The 18,834-nt window shown below is 35.6% G+C and overlaps 1 protein-coding gene across 2 annotated transcripts in view; it reads right to left on the bottom strand.

The window, feature by feature from the left end:
• Positions 1-18,834, bottom strand: part of PPP3CA (protein phosphatase 3 catalytic subunit alpha) — a 311,580-nt gene that overhangs the window by 9,860 nt on the left and 282,886 nt on the right. For both annotated transcript variants that reach the window (XM_079153824.1, XM_079153825.1), the window contains exon 11: positions 5,462-5,546. In XM_079153824.1, the coding sequence (XP_079009950.1) occupies positions 5,462-5,546 (85 nt within the window). The remainder of the gene's footprint in view (positions 1-5,461; positions 5,547-18,834) is intronic.

Below are 18,834 nucleotides of genomic sequence, written 5' to 3'. Positions count from 1 at the left end.
ATAGTTTTTTACTTATTCACAGAGCGGTACATACCACCATTATCAATTTTAGAACATTTCATCACCCACAAAAGAGACCATGTGTCCATTAGCTATCATTTCCTTTAGCCCTGTGTAACTCCTAGTCTACTTTCTGCAGGTCAATTTACTCTGGACATTTTGGACAAATGGCATCACCCACGTGGTCTTCTATGACAGTGTCTCTTGCCTGGTTACAGCAGCCTCTCAATGGTCTTCCTGGTCTACCCTTGTCACATGCCTGCCCCACCTCCCATAGCTACTCCAGTACAGCAGTTCCATGGAGTCTTAATACCAAAGCCAGATCCTCTCACTCCTCTACTCAAAACCTCTAATGGCTTCTCTGAGAAAGGCTGAAAGGTATAACATTAGCAGGTTCCACCAGGTCCTTTAAAAAACCTGGCATCTACATACATTCTCCCCTTCTCATTCATCTCCCTGACTGCATTTCCTACTTTGCCCACTTCTCTTAGGGTCCCTCAAACACCCAGGTCAGGTCACTGCATGTGCTTGGCATGTGCCCCTGGGTGTCTGTGTGGTTCACTCCCTCTGTCTCTTTTAAAAGTATTACGGTTGAGCCAGTCAATCAATCGTTGTGTACTTTCATGTAGGTATTTCAACATTTGCAGGTCTCTGCAATCAAACCACTGGAGGCCACACAAAGAAGAAACATCCTGAATGCTAAGTAGATTTCAAAAAAAATTAAGGAGTGCTTACACAGAAATGAACACATTTTTACATTTTCCTCTACATTCATATTCAGAATAAGACCTTAACCTCATGACTGGTTATTATTCCTATTCATATAACCTTGGTATCAAATCTCAAATTAAAAACAGGACAGCTCCAACAATAAAAACCTACATTACACTGCTCAGAGAAGATAAAACTGTGAATTCCTAGCTTCTTACCTACAAAAATTTTCTTTAGTCTGGAGTAAATTTTTTTCTTCAAAAATTTAACTTTTTGGGTCAAAAGTAGAGTTTTTTTGTTGTTGTTGTTGTTTTTTTTTTTTTTTTTTTTTAAATCATACCTTTGGGCTCAGACACCCCCGGGTTAAAATCCTGTCCTATGAGGTCAGGATGTTGTTTAACTATTCTGGGTTTCAGTTTCCTTATCTATCAAACCATACCTGTAATTATAGGACTTGTTTGAGGATTAAATGTTACACTTCATGTGAAAGCCCCGGTGCAGAAGGTGGTCATTTTCCTTCCTTCCTTTCTCCCCCACTTTGCCTTTGACATTCAACTACCTTCCTCACCTGCCTCAGTTGTGACTCCCATTCCTGCCTCACAGGAAGCCACGCCTCAGTTTTCGGAGGCTTCATCATTTCTGAATTCCAATCATCTTTGCTGCGTTCTTATTTTTACTGCTCTCTCTGCAGCATAGCCACTGATGCCCATGTTCTCCTCTGAAAAGGCTCCTTGTACCCAGGTTTTATAACACATTTCTTGTCTGTTACCTCCTTCTCAGTCCGTTGGCTGACTTTTTTCTTTTATCTCCAGCCCCAGGCACACGTAGCTCTTAACCCCTAGAAACATGGCTAGTGCGAGTTCAGATGTGCTGTAAGTGTAAACTACACGTAGGTTCCAAAGACTCAGTGAAAAAAAAAACAGGCATGGAAAATAGCTCTTTAATAAGTGTAATGCTGGTTATGTGTTGAAATGACTAAATTCTGAATCTTTGTGTTAAATACTTTGTATCCCTTTCACTGTGGCTTCTAGAATATTTAAGATGAAACATGTGGCTTGTCTTACATTTCTACTGGAAAATACTGGTCTGAGGATTTGTCTCTTGCTCCTGCCTTTCATTCTCCCCTTCAGCAAGACCATTCCTGTATACCCATGTAGTCTTTTCTCCTCTCGTTCAATCCTCCATCTGTATTTCTAACCCCGCCCCCCAACCTCCCGAGTCTCTCTGAAGCTCCAGGGCAGACTTTCTAACTGCTTCTGCAGGAATGTTCTGCAAAATCCAACTCACTGCTGTTCTCCCATCAAATACCTGTTAGATATTTAAATACTTGTCCTTTCTTCTATAGCAGCATTCTAGTAATCACATAGGCTAGTAGCTCTATAGAATTTCCTTGGAATATTTTCTCTTATCACTCCTTAGGTAAAGGTTCTTGTACAAACACCAGAATCTGCTCTAATTTTAACAGTAAAGAGATGTCTAAAAGGATATTAGAAAACTCACAGATCCAGAAAAGTGAACCTGTACGTTCTGTACCAGTACAAAAGCTAGGATCCATCTACAATATGGAGTCAACTCCATCAAATGCTACCACTAATCCTGACAGCCAACAACCAGTCTCTCATTAATGCTCTGTGGATAGTCCCACAAATAATGAGGCAGTGCTCTTCCATGACTGGCTTCTCAGACTCCACACCTGACAGAGCAATTATCTTCTCTCCTTGCTGCTTCCTCATGGTATTCAATTTGAAACAGATATGTTATGTGCAGATAAATAGACAGGCAGACAAATAGATAGGCAACTTGTCTATACCTTATCTGCAAAGGCTGCTTAAAGAGTTTTCTGGTTCCCCTATAATGGTGCAAATTTCTGAAACATGAGGTATGTGTTCAGTAGCAATACCTGACCAATCCAGACTACTATCCATGTTCATTCATCATGTTCTAGGCTTATAAAATCTAACTTTCCAAATTCCTTTATATATGTCCCTTCTTTTGCATTCCTCCTCCCATAACCTGGTCTAACTTTTTGCTTGGATTATTTCAGTAGCTTCCTAAAAGTGTTTCTTGCTTCAATATCTCATCTTGCTAGCCAACCTTCACACGGCCATTACATACATATCTAATCGTGAGTTACAGCATGCCTCTCATCCCGGGAAAACCATTCCAGGACTCCTCATTGCCTACACACAGGGAAATCACACACGTTACCATGGTTTCTAAGGCCTGTAAGAATCTGAACGTTCATGCATTTTCAGACTCACTTTTCACAAGATTCCTCACTCATCTCCATGTCTGGTAATGTGGCTCTTTTACCTACTTAGAATTCATCATTATACTGCTAGTATTACTTGTAATCACACTAAACCACATAGTTCCCTTTTGAGTAAGACTCTTCTCTGCTCATATGACACGTTGCTTAGCCTTTCTTAATTTCCTCCCTGAAGGGAGGTCGCCTCAATCTTGTAATCTTGCTTTGTGGACTGCCGTTAAATGTTCCTAACTTGGGGCATGGCACCTGCCATTTAGCAAGCACTTTACAAAAGGATGCCACTGACCCTGCTCTGAGCACATACGCCTGTGCTCCTGCCTTTCCTCCTCCAGGAGTACCTTTACCACACGAATCCCACCCACTGGAACCCAGCCTCTCCTTCTCAGCCCTCCTCCAAGGTCAACCGCTTCATGAACATTCCATTTAGGAAACAGGCTCCCTCCCGTCCAACGCCACAGCAGAGCATCTGTTCACATATTTAGCGAGTACTTCATAGTCTTATATTAACCTACATGTCTGCCATTCCAACTTTGACTGCTTAACTCAAAATCATTCACTTTTAATGCTCAATTATTACTAACTAAGCTCAGTTTACTTTTTTTTTTTTCTGGATACGATCTCTCTGCATATCACTACAAAAACTTTTTTTTTTTTTTTTTAAATAGGAAAGCAGTAACAGGCACCTTATTACTTCCTATTAACATTTGTAATCTTAAGTCATTGATCACCATAGGGTTCGAACAGTCCATTACTTAACTAGGAATAATTATATCCTATAATATATCTTATATTATATTCAGGGGACTGAAGGAATCTTCCAATTTTAAGATCTATATGATTCTACAGCATTGCTTCTACCACCATCATGGACATGAGAAACTCACATAAAAATGATTTTTTATATTAAGTGAGGCTTCTTCCATTTTCCTAACTGCAGTTTCACATGGAAACGACGGAGCCATTTTCATGTCCTCTCCTAAAAACTTTAGATAGAGAAAGAAGTCAGAGCATTTATTGGTAAACCTAAGGCACTACAGGTGAGCAAATATTTATGATGAGGTCCCACTTGACCTTCTGTTCTCCATATAGCTAGCTGTTCAAGCCCAAGCCTTCTTGCTGGTCCTTAAAACTCCTGGCATGTTCCACTTAAGAGTCTCTGCACTTGCTGTTCCCTTTGTCCTGAACTGCTTTAACCCGTTCCTTCATGAAGGTCACCCACAGCTGCTCCGAGGCCTCTCCTCAAGAGAGTTCCTTGTTGGCCACACACTAAAATACACTTGCTATCCCCCTATATCACTTTATTTTGTACTCTCACTTGCTATACCCCATATCACTTTATTTTGTACTCCCACTTGCTATACCCCATATCACTTTATTTTTTTCTCTATGGTTCATAATCATTGTTTTACGTTTTATTATATTTATTTGTTGCCTGAATGAATGAGTCTGTTTAGTTAGATATGAAGAGTTTTACAGCAACAGTGGTCTCATTCTTTAAGCTCTAAACAGAGCAAGAATGCTCTGTTCTCAGCATCAACAGGCTTTTCATGATTACACTGGCTGTTGAGTTACTGCTGTCCTGTTTTGGGGTGTGTTTGAGAAAGGATGGTAATGCTTTTGATCCCTCCTGAGGCTTCCTACTTTCAGCATTAAGCCATACAGTTAAGAGAAAAATGGCAAGAGGAGAAACTAAAAGAGTCAGCATAGCTTTTTCATAAGAATTATGGGAAAATTTTGACAAAAATTAGAACATGAAAGTATATAGATGTAGTATTTCCCAAAGTATTTCTATGTTTCCTTGTTAATGTGCAGAAATGTGAATTGACTATACTCACAGTAAACACACATTTTACAGTAATCTTTTTAAAAGAAATATAGTTACCGCACATCATCTAGGAATAAATTTAAGTGTAGTGAATTCCATTCAAGAAAATACTTGTTTTCAAAGTCCATGCTTAATAATAACAGCATGATTCATGATCTACTTTAAACAAACTAGCATATAGGAGTTAAAACATTAAATAACTTTTTTTCCCTTTTAATAATCAATGAGAATAATATGGATTCACATGAACAACTTTGTGGCTGATGCTCATTTCCTAGAAATCTAGTGAAATGCTCTTGGATAAATTCATCTTTCACCACAAAACCAGAATGAAAAATAAAAGAGATTATAATAACTTTCCCTGTTTCACAAGATGACCAACCTATTGTGAAATAAATGTTTTAAAATCCTGTAGCAAATAGAGGGATAAAGTATGATGCAACTGGATAACAGACAATTTCTTCAGAGAAATAATTTATTAGATTGCAATGTAACTAAAGCAGTGAGGAACCAACACTACCGTTTAAAAGGAGCAAAATAAAGAAAAGCAAATATTTATTAGTAAAATGTTTAAATTACCAGATTAAAATGTTAAAATAGTTATTAAGTGACACATAATAAAATTCAAAACAGAAACAGAGGAAAGATGACCCCACCTGAGAACCGAGAACACTCTGGCCATTTTGCCTATTGCTCGGATCTTGTTCCTTATCACCTCCTTCCGGGCTGCAGCTGTTGCTCCTATATTTTAAAACAGAGAGTTCAGTAGTCAATGACATTGATCTAAATGCATTTATTTTGTAAATCTATATATGTAACAGACTATAGTAAGCAAAATCAGTTTTGTTTTGTTTTCCCTTAAGAGAATTCATCTTTAAGTTAAATTTGAAAATATTTGCTTTTGGCCATTTACACCAGGATGTGATTCTTGAGGAGTCTCCCCAAATACCAAAGAGTAACTTTTGAGAAATACAAAGGGTCTGGGGTGGGTAAAGAGACAGCAGCTCAATTCACAATTAGCCAAGCTATGGAGCCAACCTAGGTGCCCTTCAACAGATGAATGGATAAAGAAAAAGTGGTACATATACACCATGGAATGCTACTCAGCCATGAAGAAGAATGAAATTATGGCATTTTCCAGTAAATGGATAGAACTGGGGAATATCATGCTAAATGAAATAAGACAGTCACAAAAACCAAAGGCGGAATGTTTTCTCTGATATGTGATGCCAACACATAATAAGAGAGGGTAGGGAGGCAAAGTATAGAAGTTGAGTGGGTTAGAAAAAAGGAATGAAGGGAAGGGAGGGGAGATGGGAACAGGAACGACAGTAGAACAAATGGGACATAACTTTCCTATGCTTAGATATGACTATAGCATCAGTGTAATTCCACATCACATACAATCACAAAAATGGGATCCTAAGTGGAATGGGTTGCACTCCATGTATGTATAATAAGTTAAAATACACACTACTGTCATGCATACCTAAAACCAAAACAAAACAAGAAGCTAATTGAAAAAATATCATGAGAAGATAAGGGTAGGTTCCTATCCTTCTCTTCTGGTTCCCTTCTACCTGCAGTGGCAGGGAAGAGTTGAGTCCCCAGCATCTGCCACTCATTCCAGTCTCCTGCTGGGAAAGCTACTTTAGGAGACTGTTGTTTTTTTTTTGTTTGTTTATTTGTTTTGTTTTTTTAACTCTCCCTCAAGGCGATCAAACTAGAATGGCTCTGAATTCCCTATGCTCCTTGGAAGATTGTTTACAGTATTTACTGGTCATAAAACATTTGTTTTAGCACTTAATACTCTTTCATCTTCTGGCTGGTTCAAGAGCTCTAGAGGAAAAAGTGGAAAGCTGAATTGAATTTAGCTGAGAGACAGAGGCACTACCTATGTTAAAAAGTCACACATGGATCTGTGCAGGTAAGTTTTCCAACTTATTCCATTTTCCAAATTATCAATCTATCTATCTATCTATCTATCTATCTATCTATCTATCTATCTATCTATCTATCTTAATCTACATAGGTTATTGTTATTAAAAGGGCTTTCTTTTTTTAACCATGTTTTCATAATATACTATATGATCTTTTTTTTAAAGTGAGGATGTGCATTGTGTTTATTATTTTTTATTAATTTTTACAGACTGTATTTTGTTTCATTGTACACAAATGGGGTATATCATATCATTTCTATGGTTGTATATGATATAGATTCATATCGTTTGTGTGATCATACATGTACATAGGGTAATGATGTCTGTCTCATTCTACCATTTTCATATCCCCTCCCACATAATCTAAAGTTCCCCCAATCTTCTCTCACTCCCCACACCCCGACCCCCATTATATATCATTCTCCACTTATCAGGGAAAACATTCGGCCTTAGGTTTTTGGGGATTGGCTTATTTCACTTAGCATGATATTTTCCAAGTTCATCCATTTATTTGCAAATGCCATAATATTATTATTCTTTATGGTTGAATTATATTCCATTGTGTGTATATACCACAGTTTTTTTTATCCATTCATCTGTTGAAGGACATCTAGGCTGGTTCCACAATCTAGTTATTGTGAACTAAGCTGCTATAAACATTAATGTGGTTGTGTTACTATAGTATGCTGATTTTAAGTCCTTTGGGTATAAACCTTAACGAAGACATTTTATATGTTTCTTAAATTATCAAAATATGTTTGGAGTAAGAAACAAAATACCTCTCTTAAGACTATAAAACAAGGTAGAAAAGAATAAGAAATCCTTCAAATACTTTATATGGGACTTTATAGAATGTGTTAATATAAGCAAATAGCCTTTCTTTCTATTGCCTCTAACAGATACATAGTGAAACATTCTTTTCAAACAGGATCAGGATGTTCCTAATTTGGAAGAACAGTTTAATCACATAATTTGCTGAGACTGAAGTCTACAGGTGAACACTGGTATATCTTTTGGTCTTTCAGTCCAAGAGAAGAACAGATTTTCTGACCTTTTTTGAAGTAAAGATTTCTGCTATTTCTTATGGAGGGTTTTTTTTTTTTTTTTTGCACTTTGGAAACATTTTCGATCTTTAATAAGAGCCAAACAATTAATCACCATGCTAACATTTATACAAGAAAGAAAACTTGCAACAACACATACAATTTTTAAATGGTTAGAGAAAAGGCCTCTGCTATTGTCCCCACTCCAAGAAAGTGGAAACAGAATGCACCACTTTCTTTGCCTTGGTAGGTTAATTTCTGAAGGTGATGCTAAGACAAGGCAGCTACCTCTTACCTCCCAACATATCCAATGGATGGCACTCACCCTTGCCAGCTATTTTGTTTGCAACTGGTTGGAACAAATTTAAATCCAAGTGAGAGAGAGCAATTCTCCTATTCAGTCTCTATGCTAAACAAGAACCAGGGCTTCTCATTCACTATGAGCTCACTGATCCGTTATCTACTGATGGTGTGTGTAAGATTTTTACTTTAAACCTTATGCTGAGACTTGAACAACATTTGTTATCTATGATTTGTAATTAAGATTTATTAAACAATAAATTTTGCCCTAGACATCATCTAAGAGGTTGAATTCATTGTACCTAGATATTAAACAATTAATGATGAAGCAACTTGTAATGAATAGGTGTTTAAAAAAAAAGATGCATACAGTGTCCTTACGGTCATCGTGCTATGAAATTTTTTTTAGTTATTCAGCTCAGTGCTGTTCTCAGTCTAAAATTGTGCTATTACTATTCTTTCTTTAGTATTTCCCATCCCTGCTGACCCAACCAACTTAGAGGTTGTGACATGCTAAGCAAGGGAAGAGATCTTGGCTATTTTTTTTTTTAAAAAGCACTATGGCCAGATTGTGAAATCAATCCAACAGACATGAGAAATGGAAAATGTGAGGGAATTCCAAAAAGTGTGACTATATTTAGAAATACAACCAGAAAAGCAGCAAGGAATAGTTAAAGTTTCTGGAAATAAAATTGCATACATTTAAGTGAAATGAGAAGGGAAAAACAAATTTAAATAAATGAAAAATATATGTTAAGAAGGATCTCACAGAAAATTTTCCAATGAGGAACTTAAAGAAACCATAGAGCAATGAAAAGTAAGAATCTATGTTGAAAAGAAGGTAAATGTAGAGAATTCTGCTTCCCAGCTTAGGGAGAGCTGATGCTCAGAACAATGATCAAATAAATACTAAATTTTAAGTGCAAATTGAGCATTCTGACAGAGCCAGTATACTCTTGCTTATAATTTCAGTTCAAATGGAAAGTATATAATAGATATTTTATTATCTATACATAGTTGTGTTCTCCCCACAAAAAATGGTGAATAGCAGCATATTATAACACTTTTCTTAATGAAAAAAAAGTTCTTCAATACTTCCCAATAACTCAAGTAAGATGTTCTATTATCTGTTTTATAAAATTAGAATATAGGCACTCAAAAGGTCAATTAATCTTACCATGGATTATAAGAAAAGTCATTAAGATTAGTCTCTTAATGTTTTATCCTAGGGATCACCTTCAATATTTTCTAAATAATCCAAATCTAAATTAAACTCCTACTATAAACTTGCAGCTTCACAAAAATGTAACATATCCAAGTAAAATATGCAGATTAATACATAATTGAATTTAAAGGAGTAAATGTAGCAGGATAGAGTGGAGTTCAGATATAAATGTCCTGGTATACTTAGTATTGCTATTCCTGTTTTTTTTTTTTTTTTTTTTTTTTTGTGTGTGTGTGTGTGTGTGTGTGTGTGTGTGTATTTTCTAGACATCATGGCAAGTGCTTACAGCCCATAATTCAATAGAAAGACCAAAAAGAAGAGCATGTTTTTGGAATTTTATGACCAGCAACATGTAAACAGAATGTCATATTAAACATTCTTGGTACTGCTCTGATTAAGTTGTGGAAATGTACCACCATAGCCCAAATTAAAATTCAGTATATTAAGTACTGACAACACATAAAATACCTTTGACAGAAAAACTGAGGTAACTATTTTTTCAATGAAAATAATCTCTAATTGTAACTTGGAAGTTCAAAAACCGAAAGGCCATATTTCATATGCTAAGAAAAGAATAATTTTAAGAAAAATTTCATTTTGTGTTTTCATTCATACAATTATCATTCTTTTTTTGTTTTGTTTTATTTTGTTTTAGCTTCTCCTTTTAACTTTTAAGTTCTGATCCTCTTTTATGCCTGGGGCATGATGCTACTATTTCCAGAATCTAAGTAAACCTGCACACTCTATTTTCCTTAAAGTGAGGGAGGCTAATACATAGACCGAGAGTTTGCTTTTAACAATGTGTCCTTCCTGGCCTTAACGCTGCACCTTGCTGGCTAATCCTGAAGTTTTAAAGGTTTTTGTGCCAACTGCCCTGCTGAGTGAGTGCTGCATCCCCACAGGGTGGGTTTCAGCCTCTGAAGGAAACAGGAAAGAACACTGCGGAGAGGAAGGGCCAGGTGCTATGGTGAGAGAGACTTCTACAACACCGGTATCTGCCGCATATTACAGATGCTGGCTCTGTCACCCTGCTCACATTTACTGCTGTGGAGCTACTACTATAAATTCCTTAGTTTAAACTGAACTAGGAGTGTGAAGAAAGTGCTATGTTGAATACAACTTCTTATCCAAATCAATCATTCATTCATTCCTCAAGCATTCGTATGAATTTGATAGCATATAGTGAGCATGGCTAGCAACTGAAATATGAATAAGGCATGGACTCTGCTTTAGGAGATCATGGGAAGGACGATAATAGACAGGGACAAATGTCCAGAGGAAGGGGCAGCAATGCCTTGGACCTGACAGAAGTCAGCTGGCAACAGAACACTGAGTGCAGCTCTTCTAAACTCCATGTCCCCAACTTCATGTGGGGAGCTTGAAAGCAGCCTGGAGGAGAATTGATATCATGGAAATCAGCAAATGCTGTAAACCAGGCCATTTTCCCCTGGGAGGACGGGCTGTTAAACATTGAACAGTATGCCACAGGAAGCAGGTGTACAAAAGAACTTTCAAAGTAATGGTGATGGTCAAGAGATCCTGAAGGATCTTATTGAAGGAAACATAAACATTAAAAGTAGGGAGAAGGAGCATTCCCCAGAGAGAATTTTGAAACACATGAAGGCAGCAAAAACCCATATATGTTCAAACAATGGTTGAGAAGTCTGGTGAAAGTGAAGTTTATGTACACAGGGTTAGTGTTTGATGAGAGGGAAATAAAAAAATGGCCTGAGACTATCTTGTAAAGGCTTCAGCAAAATTGTACAGGAAAATAAAGAAATTCAGACATTGGCATATGTACAGTATATTCAAAAATTTTTGTCAGGTACCAAAACAAAAATAGTTGGATTGATGGATGGGTAGAGAGATATATGACCAAGCAAATATAGTCAAGTGTTAGTTGTACATTACCTTGCTACTGACTATAAAGTTTTTCCAACTTACCCATATGTATGCAACATTTTGTAATAAAATGTGGAAATATGAAAGTATAATTGGAATAGACTTGGTTTTGAGTTACTGGGGGAGTGGAGCTTTGGGAAAAGAGGTCTCAATGTCCATTCCTTCTTTCAAGTGAGAGGGAGATGATGCACAAGCTTGGTGATGGAGGCATGACAGAGTTTCTCTCTGCAGTCATCCTCTCACCACCCTCTTCTGCAGGCTCTTGCTGAGAACTGAACTGGGAGGGTTTTGTTTTATAAGTCCAATACAAAAGAGTCTAACTAGTTTCAATACATCTTTACAATTGTAAAGAATGAAGCTGACCATATGCATGGAAATTTTATGTTCAAATTATTTTATGAAATATGAATATTTTTCTTTTTATTTATTTATTTATTTGGTATCAGGGCACTTGACCACTGAGCCACATCCCCAGCACTATTTTGTATTTATTTAGAGACAGGTCTCACTTAGCTGCTTAGTGCCTTGCTTTTGCTGAGGCTGGATTTGAACTCATGATCCTCCTGCCTCAGCCTCCCAAACTTCTGGGATTACAGGTGTGCAACACTGCACCAGTCTATTTTTCTGTATATTATTAAAATATACAGTGCTGCTTTTAAAATTATTATTACCATTATTATATTGGCCTCAAATCTCTTGCTATTATGTAGGCTTCTTCTTTCCTTAATGATTTTTTTTTTTTTTTAATTGAGGATTGAACCCAGGGGTTCTGAGTCAGACCTCTGGTCCTTCTCCCCTTTATATTTATTTTGAGAGAGGGTCTCACTAAGCTGCTTAGGGTCTCTCTAAATTGCCTCACTTGTGATTCTCTTGTTTCAGGCTTTTGAGCTGCTGGGTTTACAGGTGGACATCACCATGCTCAACTCTTTAAAGTATTTTCAACTAGTTCAATTGTATCTACAGCATGTATATTTAAATAAAATGTTATATAAAAACATGTGCTTATGCTAATATTTCATACTTTTTCAGAGAAGAGATATATTTTGAAGTCTGCATTTGCTGGTAGACTTCAAATTTCTTTAAATTTTTAATCTAAATTCTAAGAAAAAAAATTTACTACTCACTACTTCTCCAAATTCATTAAGAGTTATTCATTTCAGCAGGACACTCTTTTACTGAAAAGTAAAATTGTATCATGGTCATTATTAGTAAGCTGAGTTTAAAAATATCTTCATATTTTCTTCTTTATTAAATAGAGCAAATACTGAATTTGAATAGGGGCTACTGATGGAATGAACCACAAGGTATTGAGATAAGAAATTATCTTTTGTTATGTTACACTGAAGACAAATACGGATTTGGCTTCTATTCAAAATCAATATCCTTGAAGAAGAAAGTTTAATAAAAGGACATAATGTGACTTCAGGTGCATTTAAGAAACTTAAAAAAACTGGACTCTGGACCTTTCTACAGATGACAATGAAAATTATGAATGCACAGATAGTCCTGTTTGGGAAAGAGTTTGTCCCAGATTTGAGTAAAACCATTTACTATGATCCCTATGTCTTAGCTTCCTGTCAGAGAGGAAGGTCATTCTTGACCTAGTTCAACAGTAAGATACCTTGCGGGGCTGGGGTTGTGGCTCAGTGGTAGAGCACTTGCCTAGTATGTGTGAGGCACTGAGTTTGATTCTGAGCACCACATATACATAAATAAAATAAAGGTCCATTGACAACTAAAAAAATATTTTTAAAAAAGACACTTGGGCTTCTATATCCAACAAATGAATACTTTGCAGAAGTTATTTGGACATTCAGTTCTTTCCTTGGCTATGAGTTGTGATGAGTACTTTATATTTTCTTACATCATCAGGCTCCTGAGTCATGGCTTTAAGGAGAGCACTATAAACTCTGGCTAACTGAGTTGGCTATGACAGAACAACTTAAAAACTGTAGCCATTACAATTTTTACTCAGGTAGCTCCAAAAGCATATTCTTTAACATTCTACCCAATGCCAATTTTAAATAGGTATAAAGAATATAATATTGTAAACAATGTAATTTAAAAATGAAATAACTCCACTAACTGTTACTAATGGCATATTTTAATTTTAGAAATACAGTCATCCATTTAAAGAAACATTCCTGAATGAGAACTTCAATATTATTTATAAATCTCATATTATTCCTTTCTTCTAGGAAATTGTATTTCTACTTGTATTTTGCTATTTTTACTCTAGTATGTTACATATTTAAACTTTAAAATGTTTTTGGCACTATATGATAATTTTCTGTGGGAAATATGTTTAGAAATTTAAAGATGATTTTAAAAAAATTTCCTGAGACAATAGGTTCTAAATGTTCAAAATTTTCTTTGGAGTAAATAGCTCAGTTATTATTAGCTAATAACTGAACTAGACAGCCCAAATATATGAAAAATATTTATATATATTTAAAATGCACAGCAATAATGTTTTATTGGAATGCATCTCTTAATGATAGGGGTGGGGAGAAATTACAACTAATTGAAGAGGCTTCCTAGATACTGTTTCCCCAGCATCTCTTGATTCAGTACCTAAAGGCTGTTGCACCTCAAGGCAATGTTCATAGTGATTACATTCAAGAATACCTATGCCTTCCTGCTAAAATGGGAGAAGGAAGACTTAGAAAGAGATAGTGAGAAAGGAAGATGTGCCGAGGCCTCCTATCTCCACCTCAAGCACAAACTCAAGCTGACCACTTTTAAAGAAGAGTATGCTGGAGGCTTAGGATGCGATGATGGAGCCCTTAAAGCTCCCCTTGAAGTGTCCCTGGGTGATCCCAGCAGTACAAGTATTCCAGCTCCCAAAATGCTTTTCGATTATGAATTAACAGTTACTCAGTTGCTAGAAGTGACAGTTGTCAGAAAATCATCTTGACTAAACTTGGAAGTCCTGAGTTGCCATCCAGGAAGGATCAGAGCTGGTTAAATCTCATCTAAAGAGATTGTTAAGTACTGCCAGTCAAGCAGCTGCCTATGTGCATGTGTAGATTACCCCTTTAGGTACAGAAAAGATAACTCCTGGACAACAAATTTTTTAAAAATCCCTGTAAAAATTATCTTTTTGAGGATGACTTCCTGAAATATTTAGAATACCCTCCTGATTTCAATTCTAACTCTATTTATTCACCCATAAGTGATAAAATTGGAATAATGGCTATTCACTCCAAGCCACTCTGAACCACACATTCTGAATGTCTTCCATATGTTTTTTAACTCAACTAAAATCTCAGCATGTCACAGAACCCACAATGGTATGATATTTGGCATAAGGCTATTCTCTCTTATATCCCATTTTGAAAGCAGCAAAGATTCTATAATACATAAATTTTTAAAAATAAAAAATTCTATCCTTTGTAATGAATTTTTAAGGAAGGCCAAGACAGCCTAGACTATGTTTTTTCCCTACCTCTCTGGTCATGATATATAATGAAATTCTTTAAATGGAAAGTCTTAGAAATATACAGACTGCTCAAGTGTCCAATTACTGTCATTATCTGAATAATTTCTACTTAGTTAAAAGCTACTTTAATTTACCGAACTCTAATTTGACTGCATGCAAATTGTTCTCTGAGTTGTTCCCATTTGACTCTCCAGTAGAGTTTCAGATATTGACAATATGTATAATTCTGACTTGGTTGAAAATTAAAGACTCTACAGTAGACTAGGAAACGTCTGTTGACTTTTCAAGAAATGGTCACATTCAGCCTATGCCTTACAAATTACATTTTAGATTCTTTCTATTTACAAAGGGAGAAATTAATAGCCTGTGAAATTCTACTTGGATCTACCCTTTTGTCACAGCAGAAAATAATCGGCTTTATAAAATGACAAAAACAAAACAGAACAAAATAATAATTATCAAGTTAAAAGTGTAGATTTATTTTCTAAGAGAGAAACAATCATAATGCCTGTCTAACCTATCAAAGACAGTTATGGATATAGATGAAGATGTAATAGTTTAAAAAGTTATTTTTTGTAGACCTAATTGTGCTAGAAGACTGTATGTAGACTAGAACTTAATTCTGTACTTGTCTGGATTTATAGTTCATCCAGTACAATGATATTTAAATGCCATCTCTGATTATACAAATAGAAAGGGATAAATGTACAGACATGGCAAAATAGTGTGTTTGCCCTAGGCTCTTAACCTTGGACTTAAAGTTAGTCAGGTACCATAGGAGAGTGCAAATGTCATACGCAGAGACGAAGAAAGAAATGCAACTCCTTCATCTGACAGTAGAGAATGGCCCAGGCACTGGCATGTACTGAGCCTATCTGAAACAGTCACTTTGTAGACAGCATCTTCTGATGCCAATTACAACCCATGCGGGCTGTTTTATTGACATACATAAATTGCAAAGAGGCTGTGTAGAAAGAGGAGAACTAGGGAAATGAGCACGAGGTTCTGCTCAATGATCAGTGCCCAGGCACACAGAAGCAACTTAAAGAGGCAGAAGGAGACTTCAATGTCACTTAAATATACAACTATCTTAGAATAAAGGTATGTATGTGCCAATCAAAAACTTTCTGGTTAGTCACGGAGGTAAACATTTGAAATGTCCAGGGATATTTGTCTAGGAAAATACTGTCCAGAGACCAATAGCTTTCAAGTCTTCTGGCCCTTCTGTAAGCTTCAGACTATACATAATTGACTCATTCACTTCTTTTAACATACATAAGTACACGGGCATGTGAGATCCAGAGCAGTATATTGGCGAAGAAATTCTGCACGAGAGTAAAAGACCTAGGTTTGAGCCCCAACTCTCCCATTACTAGCTGAGCTACTGTGGGCAAGTTACTAAGCTTCATTAAGGCTCACTCCCTTATCAATAAAAAGAGGAACATTCTACATACTTTATTTGAATTATATCATATAATCCTCAGAACAGAATCTGTGAAGATGGTACTATGAGTCTTCATTTTACAAAGGGTAATTGTAAAAAAAAAAAAAAAGGTAAGGAACAGAAATGAAATGTCAAGTTATTCCTCCAGGGTCCTCCACAGGAAAGATCAGAGCTAGGATTCAGTGAGGCAACAGAGCAACTGGTCTATTTCATGGGTGGTTGGAAGGAATTAAATAAGTGGTGTGTTCTTATTCTCAAACTCCAGCAGATACCTGTGCCAGGTACTGTGCTATTTCCTAAGGCATTTAAGCATTAGGCTTTAGTATATGGTAAGTACTCAAAAACACTTGCTATTATTAAGAAGAAAATGCTTGTGAAGATAGAATATTTCCCTTCTTCTAATAATCGTTTCTCTCTGCAAATTAAATGACTGAGTATGTGATCTTCATGAATATCAAACAGTCCTGAGATAGAGCCTGATTTGTGTTTTGGGCCAAACATGAAGTCCAGACAATGGCAAATCATTAGGGGAGAATGTCAGCAGCCAGGATGCTGCTGGCTGTGCCTTCAGAACAAAATAGATCACCCCCAAAAGATGCACTGGTGAAAAATAATCTATCTCTATAGAGTTCTGAGAAAAAACGGGAAAAGAGTTTTATAACTTCTCATGAGCTAAGAATAAAGATGCAAAAATAAGATAGTGTTTTTTGAAGAGTGAAAATAGAATATCTCATAGAAAAATACTTTCAATATTGAAGTTTCCTGAGCATTTCTTTCAACTTTTTAGTGTAGCCTTTAAACATGCCATCAAATCAAGCAATTACTCTAAAGAGAATGTTTCATAAACCTGGAGTCGTAACTCTTCTGCAGTTGTCCAATCAGTTATTAATTATTCTCATAAAAGTACAATTTTCAGGTTGAAAACCTGGACCTTGAATATAGTTTACTGTGATGAGAACGATGAATGTGCTGCCAGAAATATGAGAAGTATGGATCTTTTTTTCTGATGGTATCAGTTTTCAGAAAGCTGACCTTACCCTTATCCTTTCTGCTGTGAAGAACTTTACATGCCCATTATTTCACAACACTTATGAGAGAACTTGTCCTAAATCACAGAGAAATATATACATACTAAGCCCTTGCCTTCACTGAGAATAAAGACCTCTCAGTTTTGATGTCCTTCAAATAAATAATGCATTAAGGTTTATAAAATACATGCTTATTTTCCTTATTATGCAATGTGTTTTCTTATCTCATTAAATACTGTAAATATATTTATGCTTAGCTATTCAATAGCTCATATTTAGTATGTTGGCTAGTGCCATCATTAGTTGAAGAAAGGTTATAATGCTAAAAAAAGTCAATTGATTTAAAAGGGTTAAATTATCTTACATTATGTTGTTCATGTATATCATACCATGTATAGAGATCAGCATAAAATATGTAGAATTTTCAAAGCTTTTTAAAAAAATTTTGGGAATAATATTCTAATCGAGGCAAACAAATCAACTGCAATAAGAATATGGCTTTTTTCTAATATTTAGCTTATTCTGCAAAGTCTGAGCTTCTACACAATGTGAAAATTATGCCAGGTAATTAAGAAACACATTTGCACAATGCAGTGGCAGTATAATATGTAAAGAAAGCAGGACTTTGAACACCTGCACTACTGAAACAAAATGACAGGCCAGACTTGAAATGGATTACAACGCGATGGTTGAATAGGTAACTTGTTTGATAATCAAGGCTGCAAACATCAGTAGACTCAACTGTGATGAGAATCACATGACTGCCATTCCAAGCCCAAGCGTTTTCCAGGCATGTTTCTGTTTTAACAATATTGGCTATAACAATATGTTTCCCTTTTAAGGGGTAAGTGTTATAAAATAAAAGTAGTCATTTATCTTATAAAGAATACAAAGTACAAATAAGAAATTTATACTGACAAAAATTATTTAGTTTCTACATTAAACAATGTAATACCAGGCAACTGAAAAAAAAAAGTCAGCAATAAACTGAGAAGATGATTAGAAAAGACTTAAGAAAAATGCAGTCTTTTACAAAATGTAAAATATTTCTTTTTATGTTTTCCTTTAACCCTTATTCAATTACACAAGGAAAACTTATTGTAAAAAGGTAAGAGAAGCTAGGATTGGCAAACTGAATACATCTTTGTGTGTAATTTTTGGAAAAAGTATAGAATATGCAATTCTCACAGGTTCATATTTTCTAAAACAGCAAAATATATAAAAATATTTTTTTCTTGGACTTATCAGAAGTAGATGAATCCAAAAAAGTTGTCCTCCATCTTCTTCTTTTAGTTATCGAATACTTTATCCCAATTTTACCATAATCACTCCCTAAACATTCTAAATCTTCTATATGACTAGAATGTTTAAAATCGGCTAATTCTTGTTCCCCTAGACTCTACAACAGATGAAGGAACTACACATGCTTTTTTCACTACTGAATACACAGAAAAAAAAGACACTCTGTGAATATTTTTAATAAATAAATGGAAATAAAAATATAATATGTAAAATAAAAATATGTGATGTTAAAATTGAGGTACTCTGAATTTTACTGATTCATTTTCTTGTTTCTGATGATTTCAATTTTTTTTTGCTTTCATAATAATAAAATAAATTTTGCTATTTGCCTGGTTTAATAACCTGATGTCTGATAACTATAGCCATTGTCTTTCTATTTCCTTTTCTGGTCATCCTTATAGAT

This window comes from Sciurus vulgaris, assembly GCF_902686455.1.
Source record: "Sciurus vulgaris genome assembly, chromosome: 9".
NCBI classification, from domain to species: domain Eukaryota; kingdom Metazoa; phylum Chordata; class Mammalia; order Rodentia; family Sciuridae; genus Sciurus; species Sciurus vulgaris.
The sequence above is the reverse complement of the archived record's forward strand: the minus strand, read 5'-3'. Positions and strand labels throughout refer to the sequence as shown.